The sequence below is a fragment of the Engystomops pustulosus genome, chromosome 5 (assembly GCF_040894005.1).
Source record: "Engystomops pustulosus chromosome 5, aEngPut4.maternal, whole genome shotgun sequence".
NCBI classification, from domain to species: Eukaryota; Metazoa; Chordata; class Amphibia; order Anura; family Leptodactylidae; genus Engystomops; species Engystomops pustulosus.
In genome coordinates, this window is record NC_092415.1 from 48,820,032 (window position 1) to 48,838,074 (window position 18,043).

General features: G+C 37.3%; 1 protein-coding gene across 1 annotated transcript; it reads right to left on the reverse strand.

The window, feature by feature from the left end:
• Window positions 1-7,004: 7,004 nt before the first annotated feature.
• Window positions 7,005-9,260, reverse strand: LOC140134001 (transcription factor Sox-17-alpha-A-like). Its single transcript, XM_072154666.1, has 2 exons — window positions 8,912-9,260; window positions 7,005-8,019 (listed from the first exon to the last, which is right to left on the reverse strand). Exons 1-2 carry the CDS (start codon window positions 9,195-9,197, stop codon window positions 7,193-7,195), a joined length of 1,113 nt encoding a protein of 370 aa, XP_072010767.1. The 5' UTR covers window positions 9,198-9,260; the 3' UTR covers window positions 7,005-7,192.
• Between the last annotated feature and the right edge of the window lie 8,783 nt (window positions 9,261-18,043).

The following is an 18,043-nucleotide window of genomic DNA, read 5'->3' on the forward strand; positions in this document are numbered from 1 at the left end:
TAGCAGAACTCTGTTCATTAGGGGGGAGCATGATACCTGTTCTTGTGGGGGTAAAAGCCGGCAAACGTTTTTGCTTTGGAGAGGGAATAGCATGCAAACTTTGGAAAAGCCCTTTAAGGCATCGTATGCAATTCATGCACCCAATGTTTACTGTAAACACAAAAACACAGGTTGAATTACATTAAGAACATTGCAGTGGGACATAAACCTGGGTGCTTGAGTTTCTATGCATTTTCAATTGTAATAAAGCTTCTGTCAGACACCTTGAGAACAAAGTTACAAGGCATGTTAAACTCCAAAACACCTAAAGTTTCCTTCTCCCAGCATAAGGACACTAAAATACACTTTTAATATATATCCCAATTTAAAAGGAAAGGGTAGTAAAAATGCCAATTAAATAAGAAAGATATGATCACTTTATTTTGGTATAATAAAACTTTTGTACAAACTTGACTTTATTTTATTATATTATACCAACACACACACATATATATATACAGTATATATATATATATATATATATATATATATATATCATATTATAGGTTACAAAGTTTGTACAAAAGCTTTATGATACAAAATAAAGTGATTATATTTTATCTAATTGGCGTGTTTACTTCCTCTTCCTTTTGGATTGGGATTTAACTAAGGAATCCAGATGTTGTAGATTGTCATGCGCAAAATCTGCATCCAATACGTGCGTTTTTTATATGCGGTCCTAATGCAGATTTCCACCAAGTGTTTTTTCCTTTTTTTCCCATCCCTTTTGAGAATTCTGCATGGAAACTGCACAATGATGCAGAATTTCACTTTCCCATAGACTTCAATGGGGGGAAAAAAACAATATATTTTTTTAATTTTGTAATTTCATGTTTATTTTTCACACAAACATTTTGTCAGAAGCATCAGAAGCAGACAGCTGTTCTTGGTGTTTTTTAATAATTTTTAAAAATTGATTCTTTTAAACAGAAAACGATGATAGCTTAACAATATAAACCATCATAATATCGGGGAGTTTCAAAAACAAACCACAGAGAATGATCACATCTATCTAAGCAGATTTTGGCATTAGACAAATATGGTGCAAAATAGAGACATTTTAGGTGCAAAAAATAACGCAAAAAAAAAAAAACTTAAGATAAATCTGCCCCAATCAGATTACTCCATTGCTTCATGAATCCTGTGTCAGTGAGGCTCAATGACTTTTTTGAAAGAGATTCATGTGGCCATTGCATGTACAGTACAATAGGGACTCATGTTCTAAATACAATGATGTGGTGGCAAAGTGGAAGCCACCAAATGGGTAGAACCATCAGCTAAATAAATATTGCAACAGGTATATTCCTCTAGTAACCAAAACTATTCTTGTGCTAATACAGCCATTAACATTTAAGTCCATGTTGACCATATTACAGTCATTTATGGAATTGCTTATGTCACCTTCACCAATCTTGCAATTCACCAGTTCTTTGCCACTTTTAATAGGCATTGTTCCAATGACTCTGCTGTAGTTTTAATTTTCAATCTAGTCCCTACCATTTCCAATGAATCATTGTTATTATTTTTGGATGTCTACTGTCAGAAGGCTGCAGCCCAGGACCCCCCAGCTCACAGTAGGGAGAGCTGACTTAGCATAGTTTCATGGTACTTGGTCCTAGTTAGGCTCTCTACTGTCTAGACAAAAATAATGATAGGGTGAATACAAAAAAAAAATCTAACTGTGCCAGAAACAGTGTATGAGCACCTATAAAAAGATGCAAAGTTTTGGAAAGTTATGAAAGATGAACATACAGGATCATGAAGAATGAGTCTTACACATGCAAGGACCAAAGAAGTCGTTTACAAATCACTAATTTCTTTCCAGAAGATAAATGAATAAAATTTGATCATTTTTTTCCAATGAATCCCATCTCACAGAACTGTGTAACAAATGATGAATTTTTGTAATAATTGTTCCAAACTCTATAAAGGGTTGACAAGTGCAGATATAAATACATTTTCAGGCTGCACATATGACCTACTATAAGAATAGTTCATTAATAGATGGGGGTGCAATTTCCCATCCCCCGCTGATGAGTTATACAACACTATGGACGGAGATGGAAGCAGTCAGTTCTATCCATGTTATAGTCCCCATCCAGGCACACTACAGACACCATCCTTATTGATGTGCATGAGGGCAGCGTCTCCAATGAACCAGTATAGCTGCTTTTCTACGGGCAGAGTATTTGGCTTCCGGCTCCATCCACAGTGTTAGATTTTAGCTGATGGCTGGCGTTGGCAGGTGTTGCACCACCGATCACCTCATTATGACCTAACTTAAGGAGAGGTCATTAATATTTAAAGCCTGGAAAAGGTGGAAAAGCCCTTTAATAGCCTCAGTCTATTAATAAAAGTACAGTCTCCTAAACATAGAATTACAACTGTTTTGGAAAATAAGTGACTTTATCTGGAAATATAAAACAAAAGAGATTTATTCTTGTGCGTTTCTTGGTGGCTGCCCTATAAAGGGGTGTTTTTTTATAGTTAAGAGCAGATGAAAGATAATGTTGAACAATGGGTGTCCTGGTGATATGAAGACAGGAATATTATGGTCTACGGTTTAGGATCTTTTGTAAGAATACAGATTCATTATTTAAATAATAGATTTTTTTGGGGAGGGGGGGATTTTGACATTTTTACATATGAATCCGACCGTTGGAATGATGGAACATCCGTGTGTTGTGTTTGATGTTTTATTATGTTGATTTTTAACTTGTACATCTGGTTAGACAAGCTAGAAAAAACCCCAACGGAGTGTCTTAACTTGCCTGGACATGCCGAAGTACAAAGGAGAGACCCATAAGAGATAAATACTATAAACTATACATTAAGGGGGGTCAGTATAGATTTTGTATTCAAGCCCAGCAGCTTATAGTTGCACCTCTGATGGCTACTGGTTTTATTGAGTTGCAATGGATGCATTTTCCAGTAAGACCGGCCACATACTTGTCTAGTCGATAGCTATCTCATCCAGTTCTCCAAACACATGTACGCTCCACTTGGCCAAGTGTGAAAATGTTGTTAGTGGGGGAAATAACTGATCTGATGTCTGGAGACCAGAAGATTAAATTATTGATAACATCAAACATCCTTGGCAGAGACTCCCCCCCCCCCCCCTTTTCCTATATATCGGCCAACGTGAGCCAATAAGGTGGCCAATAGCAATAGCAAAAGACAACAGAATTTTGATCAGTGGTTGAACTGTCCCAATCTGGTGACTCCTCCTGTCAGGATTCATGTGTTTTCATGATAGTCAGAAGTAACTTTCTTCCCTTTCCTAAATTCAGTTTTGTTCCTACGTGAGATAACAACTCAGCAACAAATAAACAAACTATATAAGAAAAATCCTAAAAGTAAATTCATTATCCCTAATTAGTACTAAACTAAATGTATAAGTCAATTAACTATTTACAAACTAATCAGCCTAATGTTAACTAATCTAACCTAATCTGGCTACTGATACCTAACCCTGTCTATCAATAACAGGGAATTGGGGATGTAAAGTGTGATTTATCTATTTAGCTTAAATCGTTTTGTCTATTGCTAGAAGTATTTTACTCTCTGGCTGAATTGTTCAAAGTAGAACCTATACTTCATAGAGAGACCAGAATTTTTTGCCCACCCTCCTCCCACCCCACGCATCAACATGCACAAAGTGGTGTGTGGTTTGGGATACAGGAATGCTGGTGTAGAAAGAATAATGAATCTCCCCCATTCTGTAGGATTGTTTTTAAGTTGAATCTGTATGTAAGTTGGTACCAGGTATATTTTGTTAGTGTAAGGCCTCTTTCACGCTGACTTATGCTAGCCCGGGCTGGAAAGAGGAGTGAGAGTTGCTCTCCCCTCTCCATAGAGAGGCATGGCTCTATCTTAGTCCCATGGACAGTACGGTGACAAACATGTTTGGCCGCCGTACTGCAGCCGGGCATCCAAGGCTTCTTTGGGGGACCAATATCTGGCCGCAAATTATGCAGCCGGACATAGATCCTTTACATGTTCTTGTGAAAGGAGCCTAATTTAAAAAAAAAGCATTACTTTCATTCCTCTGAGAATAGGATTTTTAAAATAATTTTGGTCTATCATGAGCGAAAAGGATTAACAGTAAAGCTTCATTGCAGACACCTTTGATAACTCTTATGTTGACCCTTGAGCCTGGGGCCAAAGTTCAGTAAATGGCCAGCATCTAGAGAGCTTCAACTGAGGTCACAGTGGGCAGCAACGCCCATTTGTAACTAGGGGTCATCTGAAAGTTGGGTGTTCTTAAGTCAGAAACTGTTTGCATAGGCTACCACCAATGATCAAAAATCAGGTAGAATCTAATTATTATTATTATTATTATTATTATTATTAAATTATTGCTTATTATTATTCTTACTCATTAACAAAACTATTTTAACAAAAACTCAGATGAGTGGCAGTGCAGACAACAAGAAGCTCTATTCCCTACACAGAGAATAAACAGAGCAACAATAGGAATGTAATTTACCATAAGCGGAAAGTCATTTGTGTAATACTGCTTCCATACAATAGTACTTCCAAAGTGTCCACAAGAGGTCAAAAGTTATGGGGACATACGAGGATAAGCAGCATTGGATGGGAGGATATCGTTAAAATCATGTCATGCAAAGAAACTGAGATTCTATAAAAATGCTAGGCATAAGATGTGCAGACACTCATCCCTTTAATTGTAGACCAGGGTAAGGGTCCTAAGTGTAAAAAAGTGGTAATAATAAACACAGAGGGCCTTATTTACTAAGGATCGTGCACTGCTCTTTCGTCGGACTGTTCGACGGGTTCAGGATTTGTGCATCTTTGATAGGATCGCATGCACTGGGATTGTGTTGCACGCGATCAGATTTTGGCACAGCTGCTCTGGCTTTCATGCAACCCAAATTGGGGGATGTGCCGTTGGACGATCCGACTGATTTGGACTGAGCACGGGATTTAACTTTCAAATTGTGTTGCAAGCCCAAAAACTTACATGCACCAGGAAGAAGAAGGTGAACTCCGTCAGACCTGAGCGGGGAAGCGACACATGCAGGATATCGGGCGCACGATCTTAGTGAACTCCAAGGAACGGGTAAGTAAATGTGCCCCAGAGTATCTTTTGCTTTTGCTGCCTGTTGCTTAACCATTATGCTCAATTTCAGATTTGGCCACTTGGTGGCAGTGTTCATTGATATGTGAGAATAGAATTTTATCATCTCATTAGATGAAGAAAGGTGTTATTATGTTAGGGATGAGAAATATAGATGAGGAAGGAGTGTATATACAGGGATGAGGTATATGATACAATGTTGCAGAATAGTGGTATGGCTTGATTTGGGATTACCTGGGGGTATAGGGGCGAACCTTTTAGCGACTGAGTGCCCAAAGTGCAACCCAAACCCCCCTTATTTATCGCGAGGTGCCAACCAAAAATTAAAGCAGTAACTTATTGCTCCATGTTCTTCAACGACTTTCAATCAGATTGGCCTCCTAAGGACAGCAACACAGTAGAAAGATGGAAAATTTGCATCACTTTAGCTTCTTTCCAGTGTCCCTCTGTACACAGAGAATCCTCTAAAGATAATTTGGCCCTGTCTACTCATTCTCCCTCTTCCTACAGTTCGAAGTAGAACAGCATCTTTTAAGTGGCTTGCAACTGCAGGAGGATTCTTAGAGTTCTGTTTGGTGTGCTGGGGCGATGGCCAGGTGCCCACAGAAAGGGCTCTGAGTGCCACCATTGGCACCCGTGCCATAGGTTCGCCACCACTGGTATAGGGAATAGTGGGTGTTATATAAATTGTATATATCATATGATTGTATTTTGATTTGGCAGATGGACAGTCCTGGTTTACATATATTGCATATGTATATCAGATATTTGTAAAGATGGTCATCATTAATGATGTCATCAAGCTAAGTTTATAGTTGCCAGATTTATCATGCAAAGTCCTGACAGAATTGTGTGGCAAGCCCTATGTTACAGGTGCACCAAAAAAATGCTGGTGCATACTGTCCGGGCAGTGCAGAGGGCACCAGAATCATGAAGAACATGCGCCAGAAATCCTGAATCTCTGCAATATACACAGGCAAACTACATTTAGTGCAGTTTGTCCTGTTCTTAGTAAATGTGCCCCATTATGTTTATGGAAATATAGATAAAAATGGAAACAGGGAAGGAGAGTCTTTAAAGCTCATATAAGTTCCTAACACAATTCTGTTTGCGATGATGGAAGACTCCGATAGCCTTTTAAGAAAATGTTCAGTACTAGTAAGTTGTTTTTAATCCTGTAAGAAGAGGAATTCTGGGCTAAACCTTCTCCATAAAGGTGGAATAATACAGCAAACACCTGCAGTTTACAGCCTTCATCTGGGCTGGCTTCGATAACAGCTGTTAACCTGTTAAGTGCCACTCATGTACCAGATCATAGTTACACAAGCACCGGTAGCCAATAGGCCATGACAGCCGCATGGGACAATGATCGAAAAGCCAGGAACCACTCATACTCTCAGAACCCTGTCATTCAAAGGTCTGTATTACAGGATGTAATAGGGAAGCAGATTATTACCAATTACTCTAGGGGCCTAAAAGTAAAAAAAAAAGTTTCAAAAAAATAAATTCAAACAATAAAATGTTTTAAAAATAAAAATAACTCTCTTTCCATGAAATGCAAATTAATAAATTAACAAATAAAATCATGTTAGATATCCCTGTGTTCAAAAATACCCAACCTATTAAAATATTAAAATAATTATCCAATATGGTTAACACTGTAACTAGAAAAAAAAAAAAATAAAATGTTATGGCTTTTTGAAGGTAGGTAATAAATAGTAAAAATGCAAATAATAATAATTCCATTATTTTGTAAGAAATTATCTTTGCATTTCTTGAAGCATCCCTGTGCTCTTACTCATGGTCGATGTAAGATCACTGATATAAGTATACACTAAGAAATAATAAAGATCTGACACACCAGTATGAAACAACCAGTTAATTTTATTTCAGTATTCAGTATAAAAATACAAAATAAGCACAAATTTACATTATAATTAATAAAATTTCATATAAGTCGGTTTACTCTAAAATACCTAAAATTGCACAATTAGCAGGATTGCCTTCAATGTCCCTTTAGACTTCACAGTAGGTCAAGAAATGGAAAGTGCTTCAGACGCTACAGTAACTGTAGTAATTGTAGAGGTTACTTGATTCTGAGATTAAAGATGGCAGCAGATTTGTGGCATCACTTCCATCTGCGTGAGAGTCCAGCTGGGAATCAAATTTGCCATCAAGTGGGAGGTACTGATCAAACTCATTCTTATCAATGTCACCCACAAGGTGACTCTGGTGGATATGGTCTGCTCTGCTGATGGGTCCAGGCTCCTGGGGTGGTGGTGATGGGTGCTCAGGTTGTGCCACCTGGTGAGCCCTGGGGGTAGGTACATATGGCTGAGAATAGTACATGTGTGGAGACACCTGCCCATGATTCCCTAGGGGACTGTTCTCTGTTTGAGGGACTTCTCTTCCATAGGTGAAGCAGGAATTGTTTTGCTGGAAGTGGATGGAATAGGCAGTGTTATAGGCAAAGGGCATCATATGATTTCCATCTTGAGTGGGTGATGAAGAGTAGTGTAATGGAGCCACCTGAGACATTGGAGAGGATGGCTGTAGATTGTAGGATTTGTAGTAGTGTCCCATAGGGTGATGCTCTTTGTAATGGCTGTTCTGTGAGACATGACCATGATGGTGCTCAGTGTAACCCCTGGAGAGGTCATCCATTGCTACCAGTCCATCAGTATTGAGCATGGCAGAGGTAGGTAGATCTGTTTCTGGGTAAAGACCTTCTTCTGCTCTTTTCATCCTCTTCACCTGCTTCCTCCTCCTGGGTCTGTACTTGTACTCAGGATGGTCCTGCATGTGCTGTACTCTCAGTCTCTCAGCCTCCTCTACAAATGGCCTCTTCTCAACCAGGGTCAGAGATTTCCAGGACTGTCCTGTAGATGACAAGATAACATTAGCAAACAGGTAAAAACAGAAGAAGCATGGAAAGCTTTAGACAAGTTACAATACAAGTACTGTTAAGGTAGATAATAATTAGATGTAAAGATAAGCAGAATTATAATGTAATAAATATATAAGAATAGCAATGTTTAAATAAAATATTTAATACAGTAAAAAACAACAATGTTAAAACTAATAATATTAAACATAATAAAATAGAAGCAAGAGTGAATGTAAATCATCAACTATACTACAACTCCTTCATTACTATCCCTACTCTGTTACTACAACACCAACATACTAAAACATACCATACTACTGCCATATCTTTCTATTATATAGTTCACTAGTGTCTCATTAAGATATAAAAGTTTTAAGCTACTTCACTATTATATTACTATATGATCATACATTTATAATGCTAACATGTAATAATATTAAATATTAAATTACAACAATTTCCATACTTCTCAATTGTATTAACTTGCAGTTTACTATTATATTACATAATTCTACCATACTATTACCACAACATCCGATACTAAACTATTATCTAGCTACATTCTATAATACCACCTTGCATATTACTAAATATGATTAATCTGCTGTATTTCCAAACTACTCAATTATATCAATTTGTAGTTTCCTATCATATTATAACACGGATTGTAGTATGCTATCACCATAACGACTGAAGCTAAACTTTTGTTTTACTAACCTTAACGATACTACTACATCATAATCAGTAATTATACAATAGGCACAAATACTACATCCTACTATACAATATAATACTACCCTACTAGTTACTACCCGGATACTAATGCTCATCTTACAATGCCTCCGGCTGTATTGCTATGACATGGTATTGGCACAGTACATTACCTAGCATCTTGCTGAGTTCGGCGTTGTGCAGGTCCGGGTTCTGTTGGGCCAGTCTCTTGCGCTCGTCTTTCGCCCACACCATGAAGGCATTCATAGGACGGCGGATCCGGGCTTCGGCTTTACTCCTGGGGTTGGAGGGGTCACCCTTGCTCTTGGGGTCCCCCATGGCAGAGGTCATGGTGTCGGGCGCCCACTGGCACTGTCCCAGGCCGGGCATCATCACGGGCACTGAGCACTTTCCCTGGAGTTGGTCGTCGCTGGCGTATCCACCATCAGGGCTGCTCATGTCTGGAGAGGAGAGACCAGGGCGCGGGTCACACGGAGTGCGGAGGACTAGTGTCTGCCCCGGGGACATCACCAGGCGACTATAACCTCAGCGCCGGCCAATCAGCGCCCGGGGGCGGTGTCACACTGTAGAAAGGTGTGAAGGGTGTGGCCAGGGACAGGTATGGAACGCTACTGTAAGATGTGGGCGTGGCTGGCTGGTCAGGTGACTGACCTGTTCTGCAATAACTTAGCGCTGTGTGTGTACAGGCAGCAGATATGAGATGCGGCATGTGATAATACATAATCTTCATTGTCCACATGCAGATTCGATTTCCCCTTTGTAAATATTCACCTTAGTGTCATTTTCTCTTTCATCTTAATTATCTCTAGTCTGATGTTTAGTCACTTAAGACATCATAATGTCTGTCTAAAGAAGACACATCATAGCTACATTACATGCCCGATGACCGGGAAATTCAAGATCTACAGGTCCCCTTTATTACTTAATCCAAGATTGTTGCTGAATTGGTATTTATATTATTCTAGATAGATATATTATTGAAGGATAGATGGTATAGATGGAGGATATATAGATATGGAGAATAGATAGACAAGAAGGATCGATGATACATAGATATGATGCAGATAGAGATATAGATATATAGATAGATAAATAGATAGATATGCGAGTGTTAGATATACATCTAACTCTCGCATATCTATCTATTATGTTTCTATATTTTACTATCGTCTTTTTACCATATACCACAATACTACTACAATATATATATATATATATATATATATATATATATATATAATAAATAGATAACAAAAGTAGTATTGTAGTGTTACTTTAGTAGTGAAAGTATGGTAGAAAGTCGATAGTACAATATAGAAACATAATAGATAGATATTGTATAGATGAATGAGAGATAGTATGGAGGTTATATAAATATGTAATAGCCGAGGAGATAGACGAGAAGGAAAGATAGATAGATAGATAGATAGATAGATAGATAGATAGATAGATAGATAGATAAAGAAAAAAAGTCCAGAGCAGCACAACTCCAAAGTGAATGCAATGCCGCAGATCCCAATGCAAAGGGTCACATTAGTAATTCCTAAGAAAGGCAGCATTCCAATGTTGGTGAAAAATGATGTGAAACTTTACTCCATAGGATGGTATTGGCTATAGAATAAAGATTCACCCCATCCTTCCCTAACATTGGAATGCTTCCTTTTCTTTGGAATTAGATAGTGCTGCCTTTTTGTTATGGGTAGCTAGATAGATAGATAATGGATAGATAGATAGAAAATGGATAGATAGATAGATAGATAGATAGATAGATAGATAGATAGATAGATAGATAGCTAATGAATAGATAGATAGATAGATAGATAGATAGATAGATAGATAGATAGATAGATAGATAGATAGAAAGAATACGCAGATAGAAAGAATGCGGATTGATATGCATAGACAGATAGATCGCAATCATACTTAATAGTTTAATTAAAAAAGTATTGCTATATTCCTACTATTACTATTTATTATAATTATTAAGTGTAATCCAGTGTCCAGTATGAGGATATCCGAACACTGTAACCAGTAAACATGTTATTATGAACTTCTCCTTTGTTACCAGTCCTGAATAAAGTATTTATGAAGATAATTCTTATTTTTTGTGTATGTAAGTATTTTATTATGATTATTGTTATGATGAGTATTATTATTATTACTATTCAGATGATTACAGACCATTATTTTGCCTGTGATGGTTATCAGGTCCTGTGTAAGTGTCGCTGTAGCTGGAGGCTGTAGTCCCGGCTATTGACACCTCTTCTTGTATTTCATATGAAAATGATGGGAGGTGTGAGTGACCGATACTGGTCCTGTCTGCTCTCGGTCCACCTGATACCAGGCTGGTGCAGAGCTTACACTCTGGCTGCTGTACAGGGGGCTTATAAGGTGTGAAGAGAGCAAAAATAATAGAGGAGGGATTGTTTCTTGTCATCCACTTCATACCTGAGGCACTCAGCATAATTATTCCCATTAGCAGCTGTAATCCTTCTTCCATGGCTGGTCCTGCCTGTGTGTCACCGAAGGGAGGCGCTGCTCCAATCCACAAGATGCCGAGTGTCAACCGAAACTGCCCAGTGCTCACCCAAAACCCCTCATCTAAGGGCACCGAATACACTCCTGCCATGACACCCCTATATCCTGGTGACTAGACACCTGTCTATAGCTGCCTGCTGTCTTCATGGATGGGAATACACTGGATATGTGAAGTCTGCAGAGTCTGAATATCCATCATAATCCATAAACCCATGATCTTTCCTCTAAGTATCATTATCTACACGAATAATATCATCAATATACCATTACATTCTTTCATTGAATTCTTTAATAACCCAACACCAAGTATATCTGGTCACATCGATAAACTTCATGGAAGATTTTGAGTTTCATATTGTTTTTTTCTAGTTCACTTTAGGATATGATTATGTTAAGGCTATTTTATTTATATTCATTATTTGTTATGAAAAGCATGTGCAAACTTTATACAACATAAAGAAGAGTTTTCTCTGCCAGCAATTTACTGATAATTTAGGAATAAACAGCCAGATACATTTTAGAGACATGTGTATGATATAGATAGGATATTCTGGTAGTGATGGTATGTTAGTAATGTTAAAGTATTTTAGTTCTCAAGTAGTAGTATATATACTTTAATAGTGATTAAATGGTAGAGTACCAAAGTAGGAATATGGCAGCAGGGGCATCTGGTAGATGTATGTCAGTAGAGTCATTTCGTAGAATCTGGCAGTATTAGTTCACTGATATAGTTTAGTAGGAGGGTACCCAAATAGGAAAATAGCTATATTATATTAATATAATTATTGTCTGTGTTACTCTATTGTATCTTACAGTCTCCCGTGTAACTATGTCCATCTCTGCCCATTATGGTACTATCACAGTGTACTATCCCAGTCCACCTTAGTAAATACGGCATCTTATTGCGTTATGGTACTATTATTACAGTTACAGTATACTCTGGTAGTATATTTATCACTGTTTTCATTGTATTTTACTCTCCTCTAAATGCCATCTCTATAAATACAGCTGCATGCACTATTACATTATTAATCTTTGTCCATTAGTATCCCCCCAGCCTTCTGATATCCTATGTAGTGTTTCACTACGTATCCCTACTTGCTAAAAACACATGTAACCCCTACTATGCCATGATGTATCTCTGATATGTCACTTTGTATGTCGGTGTGTTAAGACAACTTGAATCTCTGTCTATTTTACCACTATCTATGCATGTCTACTATACCACTTTGTATACTTGTCTACTACACCACTGTTACCTGTCTACTATACCACTTTGCCTTCTACTAAAACACTGTATTATCTGTGTTTTATACCACTATGTATGCCTGTCTACTATACAACTATGTTATCTTTGTACTATACCACTATGTATACCTGTCTACTATACCACTCTCTTACCTATCTACTATATCACTATGTATATCTGTCTTCCTCACCAATATGTTATCTGTGTACTATAATGTATAGATGTCTAGTATACCACTATGTATGCTTGTCTACTATACCACTACCTTGCATGTTTACTATACCACAATGCTACCAGTCTACTACACCACCATGTTACCTGAGTACTATACCAATATTTTACATGTCTACTATACCACTATTTATACCTATCTACTATATCACTATGTTTTCCTCCCTACTATGAGATCTTGAATCACAGTCTACTATAACACTATCTATACCTGTCTACCATAACATTATGTATGCATGTCTACTATTCCACTAAGTATACATGTCTACTATATCACTATGTATACCTGTCTACCATAACATGTCTACTATGTCTACTATGACATCTTGAATGCATGGGAGTCATTTATCTTATTTCCCTCTTCTCTGCGCTCTTTTTGCGCCTGTTGTGAGTCTATTTTTTGCACCTTATTTGTCTTCGTCATTTAGGCACAGATTTTTTTTTTTAAAAAGGTGCAATTATTTTCTCGCATATAGGCACAATAGTATAATAAATTGGGCGCATACATCTGTAAAGAGGCGCAATGTAATGACAAATGAGCGCAAAAACACAGCGAATTGAGTCAAAACATTTTTAAAAAATGCTAAATAGGTGCAAAACAGCCATTACACAGAAAAAAGGAGAAAAAACACCAACAAAAGGAAAAAATAAATGACCCCTCATGTCTACTATGTCACCACTATCTATAAAGTCTATGCGTGTCTTTATATATGAAAGATTACTCTGTCACTATGAATGGTAAATACCCAAAAGCTTTGTGTCCAGAGATGAAAACATTCCTGTAATTGGTTTAGTTAAAAATATTTTTGTAAGGATTCTACATATTTTTGTATTGACAAGTATCTACATTGTGAGATTTTTATTATTTTACATCAGATCATTAGATTAGATTCTGATTGAAAATGCAACTTTTGATAAATTAGGTAATGTTCATAGCTCTATCTGTCAGATTTTAGGATGATCACAGACTTATAGATACTGTATGGCCTTCTAAAGACTAATCTCATTCCCTGTAGACACGAGGCTCAGGTGATCTGGTGTTACAGATAGTGCAGTGTTATGCCCCATCCATACAATAAGCAGGCAGAAGTAGATTATTAGCCAGGCAGACATCTACACCAATTAGATTTACTCTCATATCTCCCTATGGCTTTCGGCCGGTGTTTGTTAAAGGGATTATAGGAGACTGGTTGTCACCCAGACTTTTGATGTGTCATTTTCTTACAGACATACATTTCATGTCATCACTGTCTGCTGCCCTACACCTGGATACACCAAAGACGAGACTATTATATTCTATATAGTTATAGTATGCCAATATTCCATTATGGACAGGAAAAGCCATTTATGGGCATATTTAACCTTTTATACACTAAATACAGGCGATATACTATGCTATATATTGGTAGTATATTGAAAAATAGATATATACAAATAGATAGGAAGATAATTAGATAGATAATCTTGTGCAACACAGTGGAGTTGAAACCTGATTTTCTTATATAGATGCAGAACCCCAGTAGAGGCCAGATAAAGGTGCTTTCAAGTTAGAGGAGAATAAAATAGGTAGCAGCCATTGTCAAAAATAATACATTGTGGTTCTTTTAATCCATATGTAACATGTAAATCCATATACACAATTGGTTTGCAGTAATTTTTACAATAAATGGCCTATACTTGTATTTTCTAGATAAATAGGAGATAGATAAATATTTTAGTGTATTTTAGCAGACACTTAATTTTACTGGTTTACTTTAGGACATTATTCCGGTATAGACTATCGAAATCACCCCTTTAGTTTTCGCTTCATAACCTGTGATAGGTTTTCCAAATAGTTTACAGAGTCTGAAGTTGTTTATAGTTATATGACAAAGATGTGAAACTAGATTAGATAAATGGATACATATTTGAGAGATAGTTATTTATTGGATTAGAGAGATTACAAAAAGAACATTCAGATAGAAAGAGATAGATAGATAGATAGATAGATAGATAGATAGATAGATAGATAGATAGATAGATAGATAGATATAGATAGGTAGATATGTATTTTAGTAGCATAGTGATATTCTAGTATTGATATGATGGTAGTTTAGACGTGGAATATTTGGATATATACAGTATACGACAGCAGAGAACTCTAGTAGTATAGTAATATCCTTTTTTTCAATAAAACTATTATTGGATTTTGAACGTTTATTCTAATGATAGTGATATAGTGGTAGATTACTATAGTAGGAATATTGCAATAAAGTACTTTAAAGGAATGCTAGTGGTACTGTAGTAGTTATGTAGCTGTAGTTTAGTGGTAGAGTACCCTAGTAGTAATAATACATACAAGAAGAGCAGCCAGAGACATAGTAACATTGTAGTATTGATATAATTGTAGGGTACTCTAGTAGTAGAATAGTAATATTCCAATCATAGTGATACAGTGATAGATTACTATAGTAGGAATATGGCAGTAGAGTACTTTAAAGGAAGGATACCTAGTTATTTAGTAGTTATTTAGCTGTAGTTTAGTGGTAGTATATAGAAGAAGAGCAGCCAGACATAGTGATGGTAACATTGTAGTATTGATATAAGTGATATTTTAGTATTAGACTAGTCTAATATTTGGAATATTAAAGTTTATATAAGTTTTATATGAAGTGCTGTCAGACTCCTAGAAGCACAGTGTATACTATAAGTGAATTACAGTTGTCTGCTCTCTCTTGGTAACCCACTTAATGGTAATGCAGGTTAATGAGCGCCACTAATTGATCAATTACCCGGCACGAGAGACGAAACTGCCCGAGCTCTGCCGACACCAGACGTGCAGAGCCGTATTTACCCTAAACCGCTGCACTTTACCGTAATGTACCGAGACTACCGCGCAGCAACAGATCCAGCATCAGTGATATAGTCCCATATACCCGCATTCCCCCAGATTACTGCACTTGTTGTTATATTTGTTTGGACACAGAATACAATATTTTCACTTTATTCCCTAGTAAATGCAAGGTAATTGCATGTATTATCATAGTTTAACCAGAAATTTCAAGGATCTGGCTGCATCTAGAAGTATATAATCAAATTAATAATGTGCAATATACTTTGTCAATTTATCTGAGAGATACAGTCCATATATAAGGCTGACATATCTGACTCCTTCATACTATACCCCATGGTGATTTATGGCTATTTCATGGCTGTTATAGATTGTATTCAGGACATACTGTTCTAGTGGTGACAGTTTTGGTGCTTTTGATTTTATATGTACCCCAGTAAAAACAATACCAGGTAATATTAGATTAAATGTACAGAAACATATCAGAATTCATGACACTAAAAAGATTAGGTTTGAGTTTGTGCATGGACACCGATAGGAGCATTAGGGGGAACAGACACAAACAAAAGGATTGTTCCCAAAAACAAATAACACCACAAATAAGATGAAACAAAAACCAACATGCAGAAAGCATAAAATAATACTTTATTAGATCACTAAAAAGAAATCAATTTAAAAAGACAACATACACAGACAAAGGTATTTGCTAACAAACAAGGTTTGCAAATTACCCAGAGGAATAACAGAGGGTAAGGGACACATACACAGGTTTATACAGATCAAGGGTGGACACCACCCCACACTTTCCATCTTACTTTGTTAGGGGTCTGTATATGCCTATACAGGCGTTCCCCTACTTAAGAACACCTGACTTACAGACGACCCCTAGTTACAAATGGACCTCTGGATTTTGGTAATTTACTGTACTTTAGGCTACATTCACACACATGTATGGGGGACGGATATATGGCCGACGTATATACGGCGTATATACGTCCCCCATACACTTCTATAGGCTCAAGGCCCTGTAAGTGCGGCACCGGCACCGTACCGCTCCATAGCCCGGGAAAAGATAGGACATGTCCTATCTTTTCCCGTGACACGGCGCCGTGGCCTGTATCTTCCTATGGAAAGGGGCGGGGGTGAGTAGCGCCCATCCCCTGCTCCTCTCCGCAGCGCCGATGTATGCCCGCCGTACTACGGTACGGCGGGCATACATCGTGTGAATGTAGCCTTAGTCTTAGGCTACAATAAACAGCTATAATAGTTATCAAAGATGTATGTAATTAAGCTTTAATGTTAATCCTAGTTCTTATGACAACCCACCTTTTTTCAAAATCCAATTGTCACAGAGACCAAAAATACAGTTCCAACTTACATACAAATTCAACTTAAGAACAAACCTACAGAACCTATCTTGTACGTAACCCAGGGACTGCCTGTATGTGTATTTAGTATGTGTCCCTTGTCCTCTCTTATTCCTCTTGGTAAAGAAAAGAGGTTTAAGGTATCATTCAAAAATCCCATTGAGATCAATGTAAATTTCAAGTCATCCGTTATGTTTAGGAAGGCAGTCATCATTATGTATGTGTTTTTTTCAACAGAAACAATTATGAGGCTGCGGTGCCTCATATTCTTTTGCTTGTTTTTGGTGTGGTCTTAGTGGTCTTAGTGATTTTGAGTGTCTGTGCCATACCTAACATAGTGGATGGGTGTTCTGCGGATCTTTGCATCTATCATTATTTTGCGCCTAAAAAGTAGCAGAAATACACCTGCTCTGAGCAAGTGCCCTTGAAAAAAACCTCCCTTTTCTTTTTTTTTAAACTTTATTTAAATAATTTTATTCCACTAGATTGTACGAAAATACCATAAAAATCAGTCGCTATACAAAAAAAATACCCTTTTCATGAGGTCTTGCCAAATGAAAAATTAACTGAATGTAGAATAAAAAAACTTCATCACAGTTTTAAAATGTAAAATTTCATCATCTTTCCATTAAAATGGACTCAAGTAACTATTTCATCATTTTCTATAGGACGTCATTTTTTTTGTGGGATTATTATTAATCTTAATGTGCGGACTCCATTTCTATACATTATAATAAAAAGACAGATACTTTGAGCAAGAAAATGTATATAGCAGCCACTGGCTATATACTAGGGGGCAGGCACTGGCTATATACTAGTGGCAGGCACTGGCTATATACTAGGATGCAAGCACTGGCTATATTCAACGGGGCAGGCACTGGCTATATGCAAGGGTGCATGCGCTGGCAATATACTGGGGGGCTGGCACTGGCTATATACAATGGGGCAGACACTGGCTGTATACAAGGGGGCAGGCACTGGCTATATAATAGGGGGCAGGAGCTGGCTATATCCAAGAAGAGCAGGCACTGGCTTTATACTAGGGGGCAGTCACTGGCTATATATAAGG